We start from the raw sequence: 19,360 nt of genomic DNA on the forward strand, positions 1-19,360 counted from the left end.
AGGAACTTAGAATGAATACTTAATAGAAAGGTGGCATGGGGCTAAGAAAAGAGCGTGGATCTTGGGAGTCTGACATCGGGTTCAAATCTCATTTCCTCTGTGCAGCCTTGGGCATGTCATCTAGCTTTTTAAAGTTTTACAATAATACAAATTTAATACCTGCATTGCAAGATTATGGAAATTGAGCAAAGTTATGGAAATTATGGGTAGGGAAAGGCAGGCTAGAGATGTAAAACCCTTTCCATGAGGGAATGAAGGCACTCTAGAGACATTATAGAAGTGAAGGGGCCAGGACAGGGTTTAGATACCCTTATCACACCTACGTCCACCCTGGTGCACAAAGAAACCCTATCACCATTATTCATTCTACTGTTTCACTCTTTGTTGGGGATTTATTTCTTTGGTTAAATATTTCACAGACAGAATGCAAATTAAAAGTATGTGATTGGGCTTATTCAGTTCTATTCAGAGAGACGCTTTGATTTAAAAAGGGAATGCAACCTAGAAGTCCATCGGCAGATGAATGGATAAGAAAGCTGTGGTACATATACACAATGGAATATTGCTCAGCTGTTAAAAATGCTTTTGAATCAGTTCTAATGAGGTGGATGAAACTGGAGCCTATTATACAGAGTGAAGTAAGTCATAAAGAAAAATACCAATACAGTATATTAACACATAAAATATGGAATTTATAAAGATGGTAACGATGACCCTATATGTGAAACAGCAAAAGAGACACAGATGTAAAGAACAGACTTTTGGACTCTGTGGGAGAAGGTGAGGGTGTGATGATGTTGAGAGAATAGCATTGAAACATGTATATTATCATATTTGAACTAGATCACCAGTCCAAGTTCGATGCATGAGACAGGGCACTCAGGGCTGGCGCATTGGGATGACCCTGAGGGATGGGATGGGGAGGGGGGTAGAATGAGGTTCAGGAAGGGGGATGCACATACACCCATGGCTGATTTATGTCACTGTATGGCAAAAACAACTACAATATTGTAATTAGCCTCCAATTAAATTAATTTTTAAAAAGACTTTTCCCCCTCAAAAAAATAATAAAAAGGGAATGCAAGGGAGAAGTGAATGCCTGGAGGCTGGAGAAGGGAGGAGCAGGGCACAGAAAATAGAGACCTTGAACTGGAGCCAAAGAACATGCACCAACGTAACAGCTGTGCCAAGGGACGCTTGTGGTTATAGGTCCATTCTTGTGATTTCAGGGTATTTATTAATAGTTGAGGGTGATTGTGTCTCCTGTCACCCTCTTGAGAGGACACATCTGATTGTGCTCAGGGACCATCCAGTACCAAGTCAGTGAAGGAGGCTGATAATCCAGGGACACAGCTGAATCAGTTACCCAAATAACAGTCACTGAAGGCAGCTGGGAGGCCTCCCCTCCTGTCTTCATCTGGGTTTGTCCTAAGACTACGTACGGCTCAGCTCTCTTTACAGCTCAGATCCTCAACTGCTTTGGAACACTGATGGTTTTCAGAGGTGTGTAGAGGGAGCTCCATTTCATGCCACTTGACATTCTAATCCAGCCTCTCAAACAACACTCGGCCTTTGATCCCCGTGTAGCAGTTTTCACCCTTGTTAATGTCAGGCTCATTTGACTTGACTCTTCATCGGCTTTGGAGCCTTGAGAACTGCGAGCAACCTTAGGTTGTCCTTGGCAGATTTCTCCTGGGTTAAGAATTCAAGAAGCATCAATAGCAGGGCAGGTGTTTTCTAAAGCTCATTTGTGCCTTAATGATTATAATGGACTGAGATGCATGAAATGCTGCAGACGGTCATGGGGAAATCTAACACAATTTTGTAAAGATAATGATCTAAATTGTAACTAATACAGTGGGGAGACCAAAGCCTAGCTCCAAGGGTAGTTAAGAGGGTTGGGAAGGGAGGGATATACATAAAGCACCTAGCAAAGTACCTGATACATATATAGTGCAGATTTAAAATAGATTCTAAAACAAAAAAAAAGTAACACTACCAAAGCCACTTTCATAGAGGAGCAGTAACTATGTAACAGCATGTTACTATTACAGTGGTTCTATGATACCAGTATAGTAGCGTTATAAAACTGTGATAAACATGGAACAGCAAACAGGTGATTTAATCGAGATAATTCATTTAGAAGGATTGAAGTCCTTAACATTAGTTAAGTCAGAAAAGTGCAATTAAACCTATACTGATGCAGGCTGAGGAGCCAATAGGGAAAAGCTACCACCCGTGGGATTACGACTGTGCCTGTAAATAAGAATCGCACCAAGGCAGAATCACTGGGCAGGCCTGGCAGAACCTCCCTTGGCTGGTCCCTCAGTCCCTGCTGCAGGCAGGTGGCCAAGTTCTCCTCTCCCTTCCCTGTGAGGCCCACAACACACGCAGGACTGTGGCCTGAGCCAAGAGCCTGTAGTCCAGAGAAAGGAGGTCCTCCTCCTTGCATGTCACTCAAGGCATGTTCCTGGGGAACCTGGTGCTGAAACATGTAGACAGCCTTCTTCTGGGTCAGGGTTTCTGTGTAGCCGAACAGCTCACTGTGATGTATTGAAAGTCAGCCCTCAACTTAAGGGTTTGGTGGGTGGGTGGGGGGTTGTTGGGGGGTGGGGTGGGCGGGGGGAGTCTTAAGAAAAATAAAAACTACAAGGAGACACCACTTACACGGAACGGCTCAAATGAAAAAAGACTGAAAATACCAAGTGTCTGTGAACATGAAGCAGCTGGAACACATTGTTGGTGGGGATGCAAAATGGTACATTGAAAAATAGCTCAGTAGGTTCTTACTAAGTGAAGCACATTCAACATATGACCCTGCAGGGCAAATGTTAACAGCTGTTTTATTCATAATAGCAAAACCTTGGACACAACCCAAATATCCAGCAACTAGTGAGTGAATAAACAAATTGTGTATGAATAAACAAACTCAATATGACTTAGGTATAAAAAATGAATAAATAGACACATGCAACAACATGGATGAATCTCAAGATTATTATAGTGAGTGGAAGAAGCTGGAAACAAAAGACTACATACTTTATGATTCCATTTATGTAACGTTATAGAAAAGGCTCACTCATGATAGCAAGCTTATCTGTGGTTGCCAAGGACTAGATGACAGCAGTGACTGTTGAGGGGCATGTTGGAAATAAAACTATGCCTTGATTGTGATGCTGGTTTACAACCGTTATGTTTGTTGAAATGCATCAACTTACAGACTTAAAATGGATGAATTATAAGTAAATAAATCTGACCTTAAAAAGGCTAAGGAGATTCCATTTCATGATGCATATTCAAAATAGAAGCACAATAAGAGAACACTAAAAGAGTTAAAATTTAAAAGACAGCCAAGATCGAATGTTGGAGAAGATGTAAAGCAATTGGGGCTTTCACATATGACTGGTGTGAGGGTGCAGGTGCAATCACTGTGAAAACTGGAAGTTTCTTATAAGTTCACATACATCTCTACCTATGATATGACTTGGCAATTAACTACCTACCTACCTATGACTCAGCAATTCCACTCCTAGGTGTTCTCTCCCCACCTTAATCAAATCATATGTCCATCAAAAATGCTTATTGTGGCTTTTTAATAGTAACAAAAATTTGAAAGCAATTCAAATGCCTCTCAACAGGAGATTAGATGAACTGGTTTGGATTACTGCTTAGCAATAAATCACTGATTAACACAACATGATGAATCTCAAAAACATCCTGAGTGAGAGAAGTCAGACACAAAAGAGCACATACTGAATAATTCAGTTCAAGGGCAGAGGACACTAACCTATACCGGTTAAAATCAGAACAATGGTTCCCTCTGGGAGTTAACAGTATAGTCAGAAAAGGAGTACAAGGGAAATTTCTGGACTGATGGCAGTGTTCTATTCTTGACTCAGACGGTGTAGGTAACGCACTAGTTAAAACCCATCAGACAGTATACTTATCTGTGCCTTAATCTGAAGATAGCAATTGTTTCAGAAAAACAAAAAGTGAAAAGTGAAATTAATGTAATATAAAATTAACTTTTTTAAAGTAAACAATTCAGTGGCGTTTAGTACATTCAAAATGCTGTGCAACCATGACCTTTAGTTTCAGAACATTTTCATCAACCTAAAAGGAAACCAAGGCTCTTGGACCCCTAACCCCTGTTTTCTGTTTCTGTGGCTTTACTTACTGTGGATATTTCATATTAATATAGGTGGAAGCATATAATATATGATCTTCTGTTGCTGACTTCTTTCATTTAGCTTGTTTTCAAGGTTCCTCTAGTTTGTAACATCTATCAGCATTTCACTCCTTTTTTGTGACTGAATAATGTTACATCATATATATTTACTACAGTTTATCTGTTGATCTCCTGTTGAGTGTTTGGGCCATATCTTTTCACTGTTGTGGATAGTGCTGTTGTGAACATGTGTCTGAATATGTCCTGCATATGTTATGCATATGTTCATGTGTGTATGTTCTTGAGGACCTCCTTTCTGTTCTTTTGAATGTTCTATTAGTTTGCTAGGGTTGCTGTAACAAAGCACCACGAATTGGGTGACTTAGAATAATAGTCAAATAATAATCATTTATTAGAAACCCGAGATCAAGGTGTCAGCAGGGTCTCTTTCTTCTGAGGGCTGTGAGGGAGGATGTGTTCTGGGCATCCCTCTTAGTTTCTGGTGGCATGCTGGCAGTCTTTGGCATTCTTTGGCTTGTAGACACATCATGCTAATCTCTGCCCTCACATTCACATGGTATCTTCCCTGTGTGCATATCTATCTCCAGATTTCCCCTTTTCATCAGGATACCAATCATGTTGGAAGAAGGGTCCACCCTACTCCAGGATGGGCTTCCCAGGTGGCACTAGTAGTAAAGAACCTGCCTCCCAATGCAGGAGACTTAAGAGACACAGATTTGATCCCTGGGTCGGGAAGATCCCCCAGAGGAGGGCATGGCAACCCACTCCAGTATTCTTGTCTGGAGAATCCCATGGACAAAGGAGCTTTGTGGGCTACAGTCCATGGGGTTGCAAAGAGTCAGACACGACTGAAGTGACTTAGCATGCACACACATTACTCAAGTATGACCTCATCTTGACTTGTTACATCCGCAATGACCCTGTTCCCTAATAAGGTCACAGTGTGATCAGAACGTCAGCCCAGGTGTTTGGAGGCACACAATTCCCTCCATCACAAAAGTATACATCAGAGTGGAGTTTTCCATGTCAGGTCAGCTGGAAACCTATCATGAGATCAGCAGATAAGGCTGTAATAATGACATTATCAGTCTTAGTACACAGATCTCTGGAGTAATTTATGCTATACATGGTATATATAGAATTTGCATTTCCATGATGCCTAACATGAGAGATTGTTTTTTCCAAAGGTAGCTGCAACAATTTCAACACATGTATAGATCTACAACTGACCTTGCCACTCTTTCATTAGGAAGTGAAGTCTAATATCCTCCCCCTTGAACTGGGGAGAACACCTGACTGCTTTGACTAAAGAGTGTGGCAGAAGTGATGCTGTGTCACCTTTGAAGCTGGGTCATAAAGTATCACGCAGCTTCTGCCTTATTCTTTGGAGCATTCATGTTTGCAGCACTGAGCTGGCATGTGGTAAATCCTATACTCTGTGGATGCCATGCTATGAGGAAGCCAAAGCACATGAAGGGGCCATGTGAGGACACACTCCGGGCAGCAGTCCTTGCCTCTGAGTCATCAGGCACTTCCAGATTCTTCCAACCCATGGTCTTAAAGTCTCCTGAGCTGAAGTCTCAGACATTATGTAACAGAAACAAATCATTCCCACTGTTCCCATTCTAAATTCCTTGTCGTCAGCCTCCATACCTGTAATAAAATGACTGTTGTTTTAGTTGCTAAGTACTTGTATGTTAAGCAGCAATAACAAAAGTTTAACGTGAATTATTGGTTTTATTGCATAAAGCTAGAATGTTCAGATCCTCTAGCTCCATTTACCCCTTCCTGCCTTTTGCATTATTATCATGATTAATAAGAAATACATATGTAGTTTTTCAGATGACCAAAATATATTTCTCATATATACATTTGGTCTTCATCAGTGGTTCCTGGCTCACACAACCCAAGACTCTTGGAATGTACTAAGTGATAAGAGCAATGGGAGAATCTTCTGTTACATTTGGTGTCTTGTTCACAGTTCCTGAAAATGTTTCAGAGCTAGAAAAGTGAAATGATTATCTTGTTTAACAAGCCCCTTTCCTCCACAACTGTTTGTTAATGAGATGACTTTTGGAAAACCCCTAAGGACGGGGACTGGTTGCCAGAGAAACCAACCTTGAGGTGGAACTCTGAATTCCAGGGAGAGGATGAGGCACTGAAGGTTGAATCAGTCACCAATGGCCAGTGATTTACTAAACCATGCCTATGTAATAAGGCCTTCATAAAACCCAAAGGAAGGTTTTGGAGAGCTTCCAAGTTAGGGAAACAATGCTTCCACATGCCACTGTGCCAGGCCAAACTCTATGGGGACAAAAGTTTCTTTGTTCCAGACCTCGTTCCAACCAGTTCTTTCATCTGTTGATTTGTATCCTTTCAATATTCTTTGTAATAAACCAGTAATCTAATGAGTAAATGGGTTTCCTGAGTCCATGAAGTGCTCTAGCAAATTAATCAAACCCAAGAAGGGAGTCATGGGAACCTCTGACTTATAGCCAGTTGATCAGAAGTACAGATAACAGCCTTGACTTGTGACTGATGTCTGAAGAAAAGGAGACCCTCCAATCTGTAGCTGGTTAGTTAGAAGCACAGGTAACAATCTGGACTTGTGATTGGCATCTGAAGTGAGGGTTAGTCTTGTGGGACTGAGCCTCTAACCCATGGAATCTGATCCCCTCTCCAGAGTAACTAGTGTCAGAAGTGAGCAGTTATGGGACACCCAGCTGGTATGGGAGCATTGCTTGGTGGTGTGGAAACAACTTCTACTCCATTGGAATTGGGAACAGAACCTCTTAACTATTGAAACATTGGTTGGCCAAGAAGTTCATTAGGGTTTTTCCACATGGAAAAACAAAGTTTTTGGCCAAGCCAGTACATTGTAATGCTACATATATCTCAAGATTGACGAAAGCAACATTCGGCTTTGTGGAGGGTTTTCTCCTTAGATTTCAATCTCCCGTTCTGTGCATCCCCAGAGTTTGGTAAAGGTCTTTAAGGGGAAAGGGGTTGAGTGCTTGAGGGTGCCTCTCCTTCTTAGTAAAACCTGAATTTCAACCTCCTGCCCATTCCAGGAATTTACCAATGCTCCCAGTATGAAGACATCAGTAAGTAATCAGCTGTAAGTTCATCCTCACTGGTGTCTTCATCCCTGTAGACCCTGCTACTTAGCATGTGGTTTTGGGCCAGATGTCTTGTCGTCACCTGGGTGTGCTCAGTTGCTCAATTCTATCCAACTCTTTGCGGCCTCATGGACTGTAGCTCTCCAGGCTCTTCTGGCCATGGAAATTTTCAGGTAAGAACATTGAAGTTGGGTGCCATTTCCTCCTCCAGGAATCTTCCTGACCCAGGAATCAAACCTCAGTCTTTTGCATCTCCTGCATTGGCAGGTGGATTCTTTGCCACTGGCGCCACCCAGAAAGTCCCATACATTATGATAATGACCATTTGTTAACTGATGGGTTTTGCTGATATTATCTTTCATTCTCACAACAGCCATGTAAATTTGGTATGTATTATTCATTTTTATTTAATTGTTGGGAACTGAGGCTTGTTCAAAGGTTACGTAACTTGCCCCAAATCTTATAGCTGATAAGCAACAAGGCCAGGATCAGAACCTGTGTCTGTATGTTCATACAACTTATGTTCTTTATTTTTTTGGTTCTTACCAGCTTTATTTATAATATCCCCAAACAAGAATCAACCCAAATGTACCACAGGGAAACAGATCATCAGTTTTGATATTTACAATGGAATATCACTCAGCAATAAAGAAGGTATGGATTACTGATATATACAACAACATGGATAAATCTCCAAAATATTGTATTGTATAATACACACACAAGGGTACATGCTATCCAATTCCTTTTATATTTTTTTCTTAAAAATAATTTTATAAATGTATGTATTTATTTATTTTTGGCTGTGCTGGGTCTTCATTGCTGTGCTCAGGCTTCCTTTAGTTGTGGTGAGAGGGGGCTGCTCTTCATGGCAGAGCACAGGCTTCAGCAGCTGCAGCACATGGGCTCAGCAATTGTGGGGCACGAGCTTCGTTGCTCCACAGCATATGGAGTCTTCCCAGACCAGGGACTGAACCCATGTCCCCTGCACTGGCAGGTGGGTTTCTGTCCACTGTGCCACCAGGGAAGTCCTTATATTAGTTTTTTAGTGATAGAAATCAGAACAGTGATCACTTTGGTGTAAGGAGATGGCTGGAAAAAGGAATAAAAGTGCTTTAGTGGTGATAGAAATATTCATTGATTTTGGTGGTTGATTACATGGATGTATATATTTTTCAAAACTAGTCAATTGTGCACTTGAGATCTGAGCATTTTACTGTACATAAACATACATCAAAAAAGTATTTTAAAAAGTAAAATAATAAAGCACATATTCAAACATGCAAAGGATCAAGGAGAACACAAAGACTCTTAAAGCAGAAGATGTCCACTGGCCACTGGGGATGACTGCTTTACAACCTATGTTCTTTGCTGTTGTGAGCAAGCATTTTTCTTTTCTTTTTAAATTTTTTTAAAGCATATTTCTAACTGTAAAGAAATTCATTTAAATAATTAAGAAAACATACAGAAAAGTATAGAGAATAAAATAGAATTATCATATAATTTAAATTATAAAGTTGAATCATTATTATATTTGGTGTGTGTGTTTCCAGTGAGGTGTGTGTGTAAGAGAGACACAGAATCAACTGTTGAAAGGGTTTTGTAACTTGCTTTTGTTTCTTAATGAAACATTGTAAGCATTTTAATAAAACTCATGCTCTTTTCACTGAATCATGCTGTTTCTTTTTCAATAAATTCTTTTGTTTCAGGATAGGGAGCCCCATTCAAGTGTCCAAGTCCAGCACCACCTCCAGATGCCCCCAGGTAGTCCAGGGGCCCTCCCACATTAAGGAAGCAGTGGTTGGAGGGTTTCATCTCATTCCCTTCAGGGAAAGATTGACACAGAGAAAAAATAGTCAATCATTTGCTTTGCAAAAGTTGAAGTTCAGACAGGTGTTGGAATATTTCAAGCAAAATATTTGATTACTGGGGGCCAGGATTTTCTGCTCTGAGAGCAAAAGAGTTACCTTAGCTGGTAGAGAGAAGGCAGCGAGGCTGAGGTCTACTGGAAAAGAAGTCGTACAGAGCATTCATCATTACTGGGACCCTGGTCTCTGAATTCTGGCTCTGACTAAACTGGCTGTATGACTTGAGAAAATTGTTTCTAATCTCTGCCCCCACTGTTTTGTGAAATATTAGGATAGTAACATTATTAACTCTTAGGATTGATGAGGGAATCAAATGAACTCATATTAGAAATGGTCAAAACAGTGCCTGGCACATAGCAAGTCCTCAAGTGTTAAATCTTCCTCCTCCTCCTCCTCCTTCTCTCCCCCGTCCTCTTCCTTCTCTCCCCCATCCCCCCCTTCTCTCCCTCCCTCCTTCTCCCCTGCTCTTCCTCCTAGGCTGATGTGTGTCCCTGATATAGCGACCATGTCCTGCACTTCTCCTCTGCCAATGACCGAGAACCCGAGAACAATACACACCTGTGCCTCCTTCCTAGAAGGGAAGTCCCAGAGACTCTCTCATGCCAAGGATGAGGACATCTTACTACATGTTTGGGCATATAGGTAGATAGGCCTGAGATTACCTCACAGTTTTTCAGAAAGAGTCAGATGCTCCCGGGAACTCATAAAAGACGTGGAGGGTGGAAAAGTAGGAGAGAGAAAGTGAGAGAGGAGGGAGAGGAGAGAGATGGATGTGAGAGCTTTTGGGTCAGGAATAGGGGTAGAAAGTGAAGCCAAGTAGAAATGAAGACATTTCAGTTAATGGCAGCGTAGGCCATAGTAGCTGAGGACAAGCTTGGGCACCTCACATGTGATGGACACAATGTGATCCCTCAAAGCTAGAACCAAGCACAAGGAAGGGAAAGGGCAGGTACAATACTGCAATTCTGACACTAACTATCTGGAGTCAGTGCAGACTCGACAGGTCAAAGGCATCATCCCCAACTAGACTGCCCCCAAGTCAGACGCCAGCCACAAGGTTGGGGCTTCCCTGGTGGCTCAGTGATAAATAATCTGCCTGCCAATGCAGGAGACATGGGTTCAACCCCTGGGTCGGGAAGATCCCTTGGAGAAGGAAATGGCAACCCACACCAGTATTCTTGCCTGGAGAATCCCATGGACAGAGGAGCCTGACAGTCCATAGGGTTGAAATGAGTCAGACACGACTTAGCGACTAAACAGCAACAAGAAGGCCACCTGTAGTTTTCACCAACTGGCTACAAATTCAGTTTCCCACAACCCCTCCAGGTTTGACAATTCACTAGAATGACTCATAGAATTTAAGAAAGCTCTATACTTACAGTTTTATTATAAACCATATGAATCAGGACCAGCCAAAAGAGGAGACCTATAGGATTGGCTCTATAACGGTTTGGGTTTGTTTTTTTTTTTTGCCACACCATACAGCTTGTGGGATTTTAGTTCCCTGACTAGGGGTTGAACCCAGACCCTCCAGCAGTGAGAGCACAGAGCCCTAACCACTGAACTGCCAAGGAATTCCCTAGAATGAACTCTAGGTGGGTCTTGAACGTGGAACTTCCATGTCCTTTCCCGTGAAATCGGGATGTGTCACCCTTCTAGCACCAACCAGGAGGCTCAACTGAGCTTTGGTGTCCAGAGTTTTTTTTTGGGATTTCATTATATAGGCAGAGATTGGCCTATGAATCATTGGCCATGAACCCAGTAACAGCCTCCCTCCCCTTCCCAGAAGGAAGGAGAGTTGGTATCCCCTGTCTTGAAGCTCCAACCCTCTAATTATGTGACCAGTTTTTCCAGCATGGCCAGTTTCCATCCTGAAACTATCTAGGGATCCACCAACAAAGACACTCCCATCACTGACAAAATTCCAACAATTAGAAGCTCTATCTCAGGAACCTGGGACAAAGACTCCACAGATTATTTATTATAGAGTGGCAGGTATTCCTAAATTTACTGAAGATAACTTAATGGTACAAAATGGAATTTCAAATAAAAGTGTGCAGACTCAGAAGGCAGTGCATACCCTTGATGTTTTTAGAGACTTCAGCATGGATGCCCTGGATGGGATAACGGTGAGTTACCCTCTCTGAAGTCACTAGGGCTGAGGAGTACTGTTTGCTTCAGGAATCTGTCATCACACAGGACCAGGTAAGTGTTTCTGCCTTCTTATTGACCATCACCCAGGCTTTGGTAACCAGGGTGATAGTAGGCTCCTCTTGACTTCCCATTTCTGCAGTAGAAACATTCATATTACCTAGTCCTTCCCCCTTCACCTCAAATCTAGCGGAAAGAGCATTAAATTCAGTACCCAAAGCCTTGGGTTTGATGTTTGCTCTGCCACTTATTGTTCTTTACCTCACTGAACTTTATTTATCTTATCGGGAGGTGGAGAAGAAGAAGAACCTCTAACTACTCAGGGAGACTGTTATATTCAAATAAGTTGCTATAAGCAGGAGGTCATTTTATAAAGAGGTGATGTATTAATTTATTAGGGCTGCCACAGACTCAAGAAAGGCAGACCAAGTGCCACAGACTGAGTGACTTAGCAGAAATTTATTTTCTCACAGTTTTAGAGGCTAGAAGGCTGAGATCAAGGTTTCAGCGGAGCTGGTTTCTTCTAAGACTTGAAGAAGAGGATGCAAGAGAAACAATGAACAAACCAAAGGACACAGTTAGAGAACTGCTTGAGAAGCATCTGAAGCACAGGGTCTGGATGGACTGGGCCACCAGCTGCCCACCTTGGTACAACTTAAAGGAGAAATGAAATATAACATGTTTGATTCTCTTATGTAGGGATTTACCTCTGGAAGTGTCCTAACTTTTTGCTAAAGGAACAAGTGTTGTCTGGTCTTATGAACACTGGGGAGGCAGAGTGGCATGAGATAGAAAGACCTGTTCTTCCCATCTCCTTCTGGCCTCCAGTGAAGACGGAGGGTCACCCTTGAGTGGACTAGAACTCTGAGCTCCAGATAGTCATCACAGTAGCAGGAGATGTATGCGTGCATGCTAAGTCACTTCAGTTGTGTCCGATTCTTTGCGACCCTGTGGACTGTAGCCCACCAGGCTCCTCTGCCCACAGGATTCGCCAGGCAAGAATACCGGAGTGGGTTGCCATGACCTCCTCCAGAGGATCTTCCTGACCCAGAGATCAAACCCCACATCTCTTATGTCTCCTGCATTGGCAAGTGGGTTTTTAATACTAGAGCCACCTGAGAAGCACATCCAGAGGCAATTCTTGAGAGCTACTTGGCACCAAAGGAATGTTCTGGAGTGGAATGGAAGATCAAATTTCCAACTAAGTCCTGTAATGTAAAGAATGTTGCTCCCAGATAGGAGATGGGGTATCATCCATCAAACTCCTGAGCTGTCATTTAGTAAAACATTGGAACAATTTATTATTTAAATTGTTATTATTTAATTAATAAATAGATTATTTATGGACATTATTTAATTAAGTGATGTGGGAATAATTAGATACTAAGATCCTAGGTCACACCAAAGCCAAAAATTAATTCCAGATGGATTGAATTACTAACTGTGAAAAAAAAGTAGCAGGTAAAAAAATGAAATTGTCACATATAAGTTACAACACAGGAGGATTTTTTTCCCCTAATAATCTTGTGGTTGTCCCAAGCATGATACAAAACCCAGAAGTCATAAAAAGAAAAAAATGCTAGATTGGACCACACAGAAATTAACAAAGGTACCCTAAATAATAGCCAAGATATAAAGAACAGACAACCAGGAGGAAATACTTGCAATACATGTGACAGATCTCCCTAAAAGAACACCAACAAACTAATAAGAAAAGGCAAAAAAATCCAATAGGAAAAAGATCAAAGGATATGACTAAGGACTTCATGGAAGAAATAGAAATAGTCAAAAGGTATATTTTTTTAAAAAGCCCTGAGACTTCATAATATTTAAAGGAATTTGCATTAAAGCATCAACATGATTTTTTCACTGACAGGTAAAAAAAGGGTTTATATAAATATAGAACAGGGTCTTGAAGACTATGCAGTAAATTATGAACAGGACTTCATTTTAAAGGAATGTAACTGGGGAAGCAGAGCAGAAGTCTTTCAATTTGTTACTTTATATACTTTTTCAAGTGGTGGTTTATTGGTGATTTTTACTTTGGGGATGTTTTGCTGTATAATTTAATTCCTTGGAAAGCAAGTTTAAACATAAATTCTCTATGCTCAGGAGGCTAGAAAACTTTTGTTTGTTTATTTTCATTTGCAAAATCCCAAAAATGTATGAGTTAATTAAAAGAATCAGACTAGTTTTTACCTACTATCACATCTCAAACCATTATTTATGCATACTATTTGTCCTTGTACTTAATTCCTGGATATCTTCAAATATATGTTTTTCCCCAAACTTCTTTCTAGATACCTCCCTCCCCTGAAATAGGAAAGAAAGAGGAAAAAAGAAGTAAAGAAAGAAAAAAATAAGGTACTATATGTATATAAGGATTTAATTGTTTTAATACATTATTAAAAGACACTTGCTCCTTGGAAGAAAAACTATGACAAACCTAGACAGTGTATTAAAAACCAGAGATATTACTTGATCAACAAAGGTCCGTCTAGTCAAACTCATGATTTTTCCAGTAGTCATATATGGATGTGAGAGTTTGGACCGTAAAGAAGGCCGAGCACTAAAGAATTGGTACATTTGAACTGTGGTGTTGGAGAAGACTCTCGAGAGTCCCTCGGACAGCAAAGAGATCAAACTAGTCAGTCCTAAAGGAAATCAATCCTGAATATTCATTGGAAGGACTGATGCTGAAACTGAAGTTCCAATACTCTGGCCACCTGATGTGAAGAGCCAATTCATTAGAAAAGACCCTGATGCTGGGAAAGATTGAAGGCAGGAGGAGAAGAAAATGACAGAGGACAAGATGGTTGGATGGCAACACTGACTCAATGGACATGAGTTTGAGCAAGCTCCAAGAGATGAAGTACTGGGAAGCCTGGTGTGCTACAGTCCATGGGGTCGAAAACAGTTGGACATGACTGAGCGACTGAACAACAATTACTTTTAGGTGAGGATCCAAGTGACCAAGTTAACAGTCAGATGTCACATTGGGAAACAAATTTTCAGAAATGTCAAAAGAAAATGGTTTACTATGTGGCTTGCTATGTGGCTTCTCTTGTTAGTGGCTTTTGAATAAGCCACTTGAAAAAAAAAAGGCATATTACAATACATATTACACAATTCCAAGAGCCAGAAAGCATCCTGTGAAGTTATGTCCCTGTCACCTTTGTCCTAAAGGCCATTACTAATACAAATTTTGTGTGTATCCTTCCAGAGATATTCCATGCATATGCAAACATTTTGTGGTAGCCTACCATACCATTACAGCTTGCTTTTATTTAAAAAAATATATCTTGGAAGTTGTTGTGTATCAGTACACCTAGAGTTGAATCACTGTTTCTTTTTTTAAAAAGCTGCAAATGATTCCAACGCATGGATTTACTAGAATTTATTTCATTAGTCCCTTACTGATATGTTCAGGTTGTTTCCATTATTTTCTTTATCTGTACAAACAATGCTGTAATAAGTATCCTTGTATACTTGTGATTTTGCAAATGTGCAAGTATATCTGTAGGAAAAAATATCCCTACAAGTAGGACTTCTGGCTCAAAAGTAAGTGCACCTTAAATTTTGAAAACTTTGCAGCAATTGTACTCCCTTAAACCATGATGGAGAGTTTGTTTCCCTACACCCTCAACTACATAGTGGTATCAAACTTTTGATCTTCGTCAGTATTATAGGTGAAAGATGGTTTCTGATGTAATTCTGATTTGTCTTTTTTGCAAGTAGAGTGGAACATTTTTGCATGTGCTAAAGAGCAATATTCCTTCCTCTATGCATATTTCCTCTTCTATGAATTACCATTAATTATGCTTTTTCTTTCATTTCATTTATTTACTTTTAAACTTTCATTCAAGTTATAAAAATAATGTTTGCTATTTAAAGATTCTCTTGATAGGTAAGAAAAAATCTAGCTACATGGTATTTATAAGAGATACTTCTAAATCAAAATAATCTAGAATGATTGAAAAATAGGAGAAACTAATAAAAGATATATCAAACAAATGCATAAAAATAAAGTAGGAGTAACAATATTAAAGTCAAACAAACTAAATCCAAAGCAATTTAATATTTCAAATTTATAAAAGATGCTATCCATCAAGAATATACAATAGTCATGAGTTTTTATGAAACTAAAAATGGATTTTCAAAATATAAAACAAAAGCTGTTGGAAATACAAGAAAAATAGACATTCACAAATTCATAAAATTTGGGGAATACCTGAATGGGCTTCTCTCAGAAATTAACATAAGTAAGGCTACAGAAGACTTAAATAACAAAATTAATAAGTTAATAAACAGAAAATACATATTTTTCAAACATGCATGTGAAACATTCAGAAAAATAAAGTGCTAGACCATTAAAGACACTTTAATAATTCTAAAAAACAGATCATATACACTCTGACCACAAAGTGATAATATTATAAATTAATAATAAATGAATGGTCCTTTTCAAAACAAAAAGGAAAAATACAACCATTTACAAGTAAATAAAAAGAACCTTCTGTATGATTGTTAGATTAAAAAGAAAACCAAAGTGGAAACTACAAACTATTGGGAAGTGAAGGACAGTGAAAGAAATTGCATATTGATCTCGTTGGATACGGCCAAAATAGTATTGTGAAAATATGGGGACTTTGCTGGTTGTCCAGTGGCTAAGAGTCTGCGTTCCCAATGCAGTGGGCTCGGGTTTGATTCTTGGTTGAGGAAATAGATCCCACAGGCTACAACCAAGCACAGCCAAATAAATAAAATATATTAAAAAAAAGAAAATATGCAGCATTAAGTCCATTTATTAGGAAACAAAATTGTATTAAACAATGATTTTTTTAAAAAGGTTAAAAATATAATGGGATTCCCTGGTAGCTCAAACAGTAGAGTCTGCCTGCAGTGTGGGAGACCTGGGTTCGATTCTTGGATTGGGAAGATCCCTGGAGAAGGAAATGGCAACCCACTCCAGTATTCTCACCTGGAAAATCCCACGGACAAAGAAGCCTGGCAGGCTATCATCCATGGGGTTGGCAAAGAGTTGAACATGACTGAGTGACTTCACAACAACAGAAATAAAATATATCAAGAAAATGAACCCAGAAGGCAGAAAATGAATAAAGATAAAAGCATAAATTGGATTTCCACTTCTGTTAATACTGGACTCAACTCTCTTTCAAAGGATTACTTGAAAAGCTGAATCAAATATGACCAGCATTCTCTTAAAGGCATCAGCATCAGAGAACAAACAAAGCAATAAAGGGTTATCAGATAAGAAGCAGAAGACAGAACTCCCAAGGTAAGTTAGGTATTAGATACCACTGTCTTCCTAGTGCATGCTGCTCAGAAGCTCAGGCATGTCCAACTCTTTGCGACCCCATGGACTGTAGCTCACCAAGTTCCTCTTTCTATGGGATTATTCAGGCAAAAATACTGGAGTGGATTGCCATGCACCCTCCAGGAGGTCTTCCTGACCCAGGGACGGAACGCACATCTCCTGCTTGAATTCAAGTCTCCGGCATTGGCAGGCAGATTCTTTACCACTGAGCAACTAGTGAAGCCCGTTCCTCGAAGTAGTATTTCCCATTTTCAGAAAAAGAAGCTGAGAAGCTGAGTGGTTTAGATTCATGGGGCTATGTGAAGTATAACTGAAGTCCATAATCTCTTATGCCCAAACTTTGAGTTGGAACCCAAAAGGATTAAGGACTGGAAATACACTAGCCTTCTAAAGGATGGCAGTACAGCTTCAAAGCATCTCATTCCTTGAAACTGGAATTCTGGTGATTCTGGATTGTGGGTGCCTTTAGGCAACTGTCAACAAACAAAAGTAAATCTTCTCCGAGGAAAATGAAATCATCCTAAACTTCAAATTCATTCCACCAGAAACTTAAAGAATACATTTTCTGAATGAACACACAATCAAAAGAAACCAGGCCCAGGAAGAAACCCGACAATATGCACAAAACCACCAGAAATAATGAACAACAGAAATTAGACAACAGAAATTATTCCACATAGCTTCCATATATTGGAGTTATTGGTCATAATCCTTAGAACTTTTGTAACTATGCTTAACAAAAGTAAAGGGGATAAGAAAAAATAAAATTAAGAATTTGGCACAAAATTAGAAATATTTTAAAAATAGATTTAAGAAAACGAATCAAAATTGAAAACTGAAAAATAAATAATAGAAATTTAAAATTCAATGGATAGATTTAACATAGACACAGCTGAAAAGAGAATTAATGAGCTAGAAGAGAGGAAAGGATAGAACAGTACAAAAGAGAGGGTAAGATACAGGAAGGATACATTTAGAAAGTTTAACGTATAATTTGAAGTCCTAGAAGGAGAGGAGAAAAGTAAATGGGGTAGAAGGAAATTTTGAGTCTGAAAACTTCCAGAACTAATGAAAGATATTCAGTCACAGAATCAAGAAACTCTATGACTCCCTAAGGGGATAAATAAAAAGAATCCCACAACTAGCTACATGAGCTTTCAGTCTAATTGTTGCCCCCTTGATCTTAACAGGCCTTTACTGCCTCCGCCTGCCTATAAATAACCAGTTCTTCAAATGCTCTTAGAACAAACTATTGTCCTGCTGGTTCCACCTCTAATGGGTTGAACAAACTTTGACCCCTTGTTTATCTTATATGTGTATGAGTCATGTTTTTAACTTTTTGAAACTTGTACTTCGAATATACATATATGAAAGAAAGATTTCATGAAATAATACTTTTCCTTCTTGCAATATTTTCTGTTCTATTTTATTCTTTTCCATCTTATTAAAAGATCATTTTGGTCACATTCACTAAACGTAATCTCAACCTGGTAATCTCAACCTTCGGTTTGAGAAATCCTGCCTCAGCTGAAAAGGGAGTGAGTGGGTGACGGGGAGGGAGAGGGGGTAGAATTGCATTAAAACAACAACAACAACAAAAAGTCTAATATTTAAATTAGTTACTTTGGCTTCCTCCCTCCAAAGAATAAGACGACCCTGGATACAGGATCGGGTTTTCTGGAATTTTGTTTTTCCTTTGGAGGATTTTTTTTTTTTTTTTTTCTCTTTCCTTGCCCAGCGCTCGGACTCCGGGATTAACCCTGGGGACTATTTGGAAAATGCCAGCGGCCGGCTCCAACGGGCCCCTGGGAAGAGAGGAGGCCAGCGCGGGGGTCAAGCGAAGGCCCGGTCTCCCCGGGTGGGGCCTCGCGGCCTTGGAGGGCTCCAGGGCTGTTCAGAACTTCGCTGCACTCCTCCCGGGAGTTGAGACCAAGCGAACTTCGAGTTCTCCTGGAGAGCTCGCCGAAGTGTGAGGTGGGCAGTCGCGGAAGGGGCGGCCATCGTCAGAGCTCCGTCGGGCTCCCCTAAGTCCCCCGTGCATCTTCTGCCTTGGGGTTGTCTGGCCCCTCCCGAGCCAGGAGGCTTCCAGTTGGAAAGAGTGACTTCTGTGAGTCCCTTAGGTCATATCTGGAGGGACTGAAGACCGCGAGGAAAAGGGAACAGTAAGGGCCCGCCTTAGTCCGGCCCGCCCTGGGCCACCGGTACCCTTGAACCGCCCCTACTGTTCTGTCTCTGGACAAGTTCCAGGCACTCTGGCTCGCGAGCCAAAGGCGCGGCGGCGCGAGCCATGAACCGAATGGGCGCTCTGGGCTCCGCGAGGCTGCGGTGGGCGCTGCTGGGGACGCGGGCGGCACTCCCTGGCCTCGGCTCGTACGGGGCCAGAGCCAAGGCGGCGATCCCCTCCGCTCTCCCTGCGGCCCAGGCGGCTGAGGCTCCCGGAACCGGGCCTGGAGATCGGAGGCTGCGGAGCCTGGACGAGCTTTCAGGGCCAGGGCAGCTGCGCCTCTTATTCCAGCTGTTGGTGCAAGGCTACGTTCTGCATTTGCACCAGCTCCAGGTAACCGAGCGAGGGTGGCGGCGGTGGTGGGGGGGCTCGCGCCGAGGGGATGCGGTGAGCACCGGGACAGAGAGGCTGAGATGAGGAGACAACGAACAAAAAGTGGAGGACACCAGAACGTAGCCCGGGACCGACTGG

General features: G+C 41.0%; 1 protein-coding gene across 1 annotated transcript in view; it reads left to right on the top strand.

The window, feature by feature from the left end:
* Positions 1-18,622: 18,622 nt before the first annotated feature.
* CYP27A1 (cytochrome P450 family 27 subfamily A member 1) overlaps positions 18,623-19,360 on the top strand; it is a 39,200-nt gene continuing 38,462 nt past the window's right edge. The window contains exon 1 of the mRNA XM_020904766.2: positions 18,623-19,222. Coding sequence (XP_020760425.2) covers positions 18,953-19,222 — 270 coding nt within the window. The 5' untranslated portion in view covers positions 18,623-18,952. The remainder of the gene's footprint in view (positions 19,223-19,360) is intronic.

Source organism: Odocoileus virginianus, chromosome 30 (assembly GCF_023699985.2).
Source record: "Odocoileus virginianus isolate 20LAN1187 ecotype Illinois chromosome 30, Ovbor_1.2, whole genome shotgun sequence".
NCBI lineage: Eukaryota > Metazoa > Chordata > Mammalia > Artiodactyla > Cervidae > Odocoileus > Odocoileus virginianus.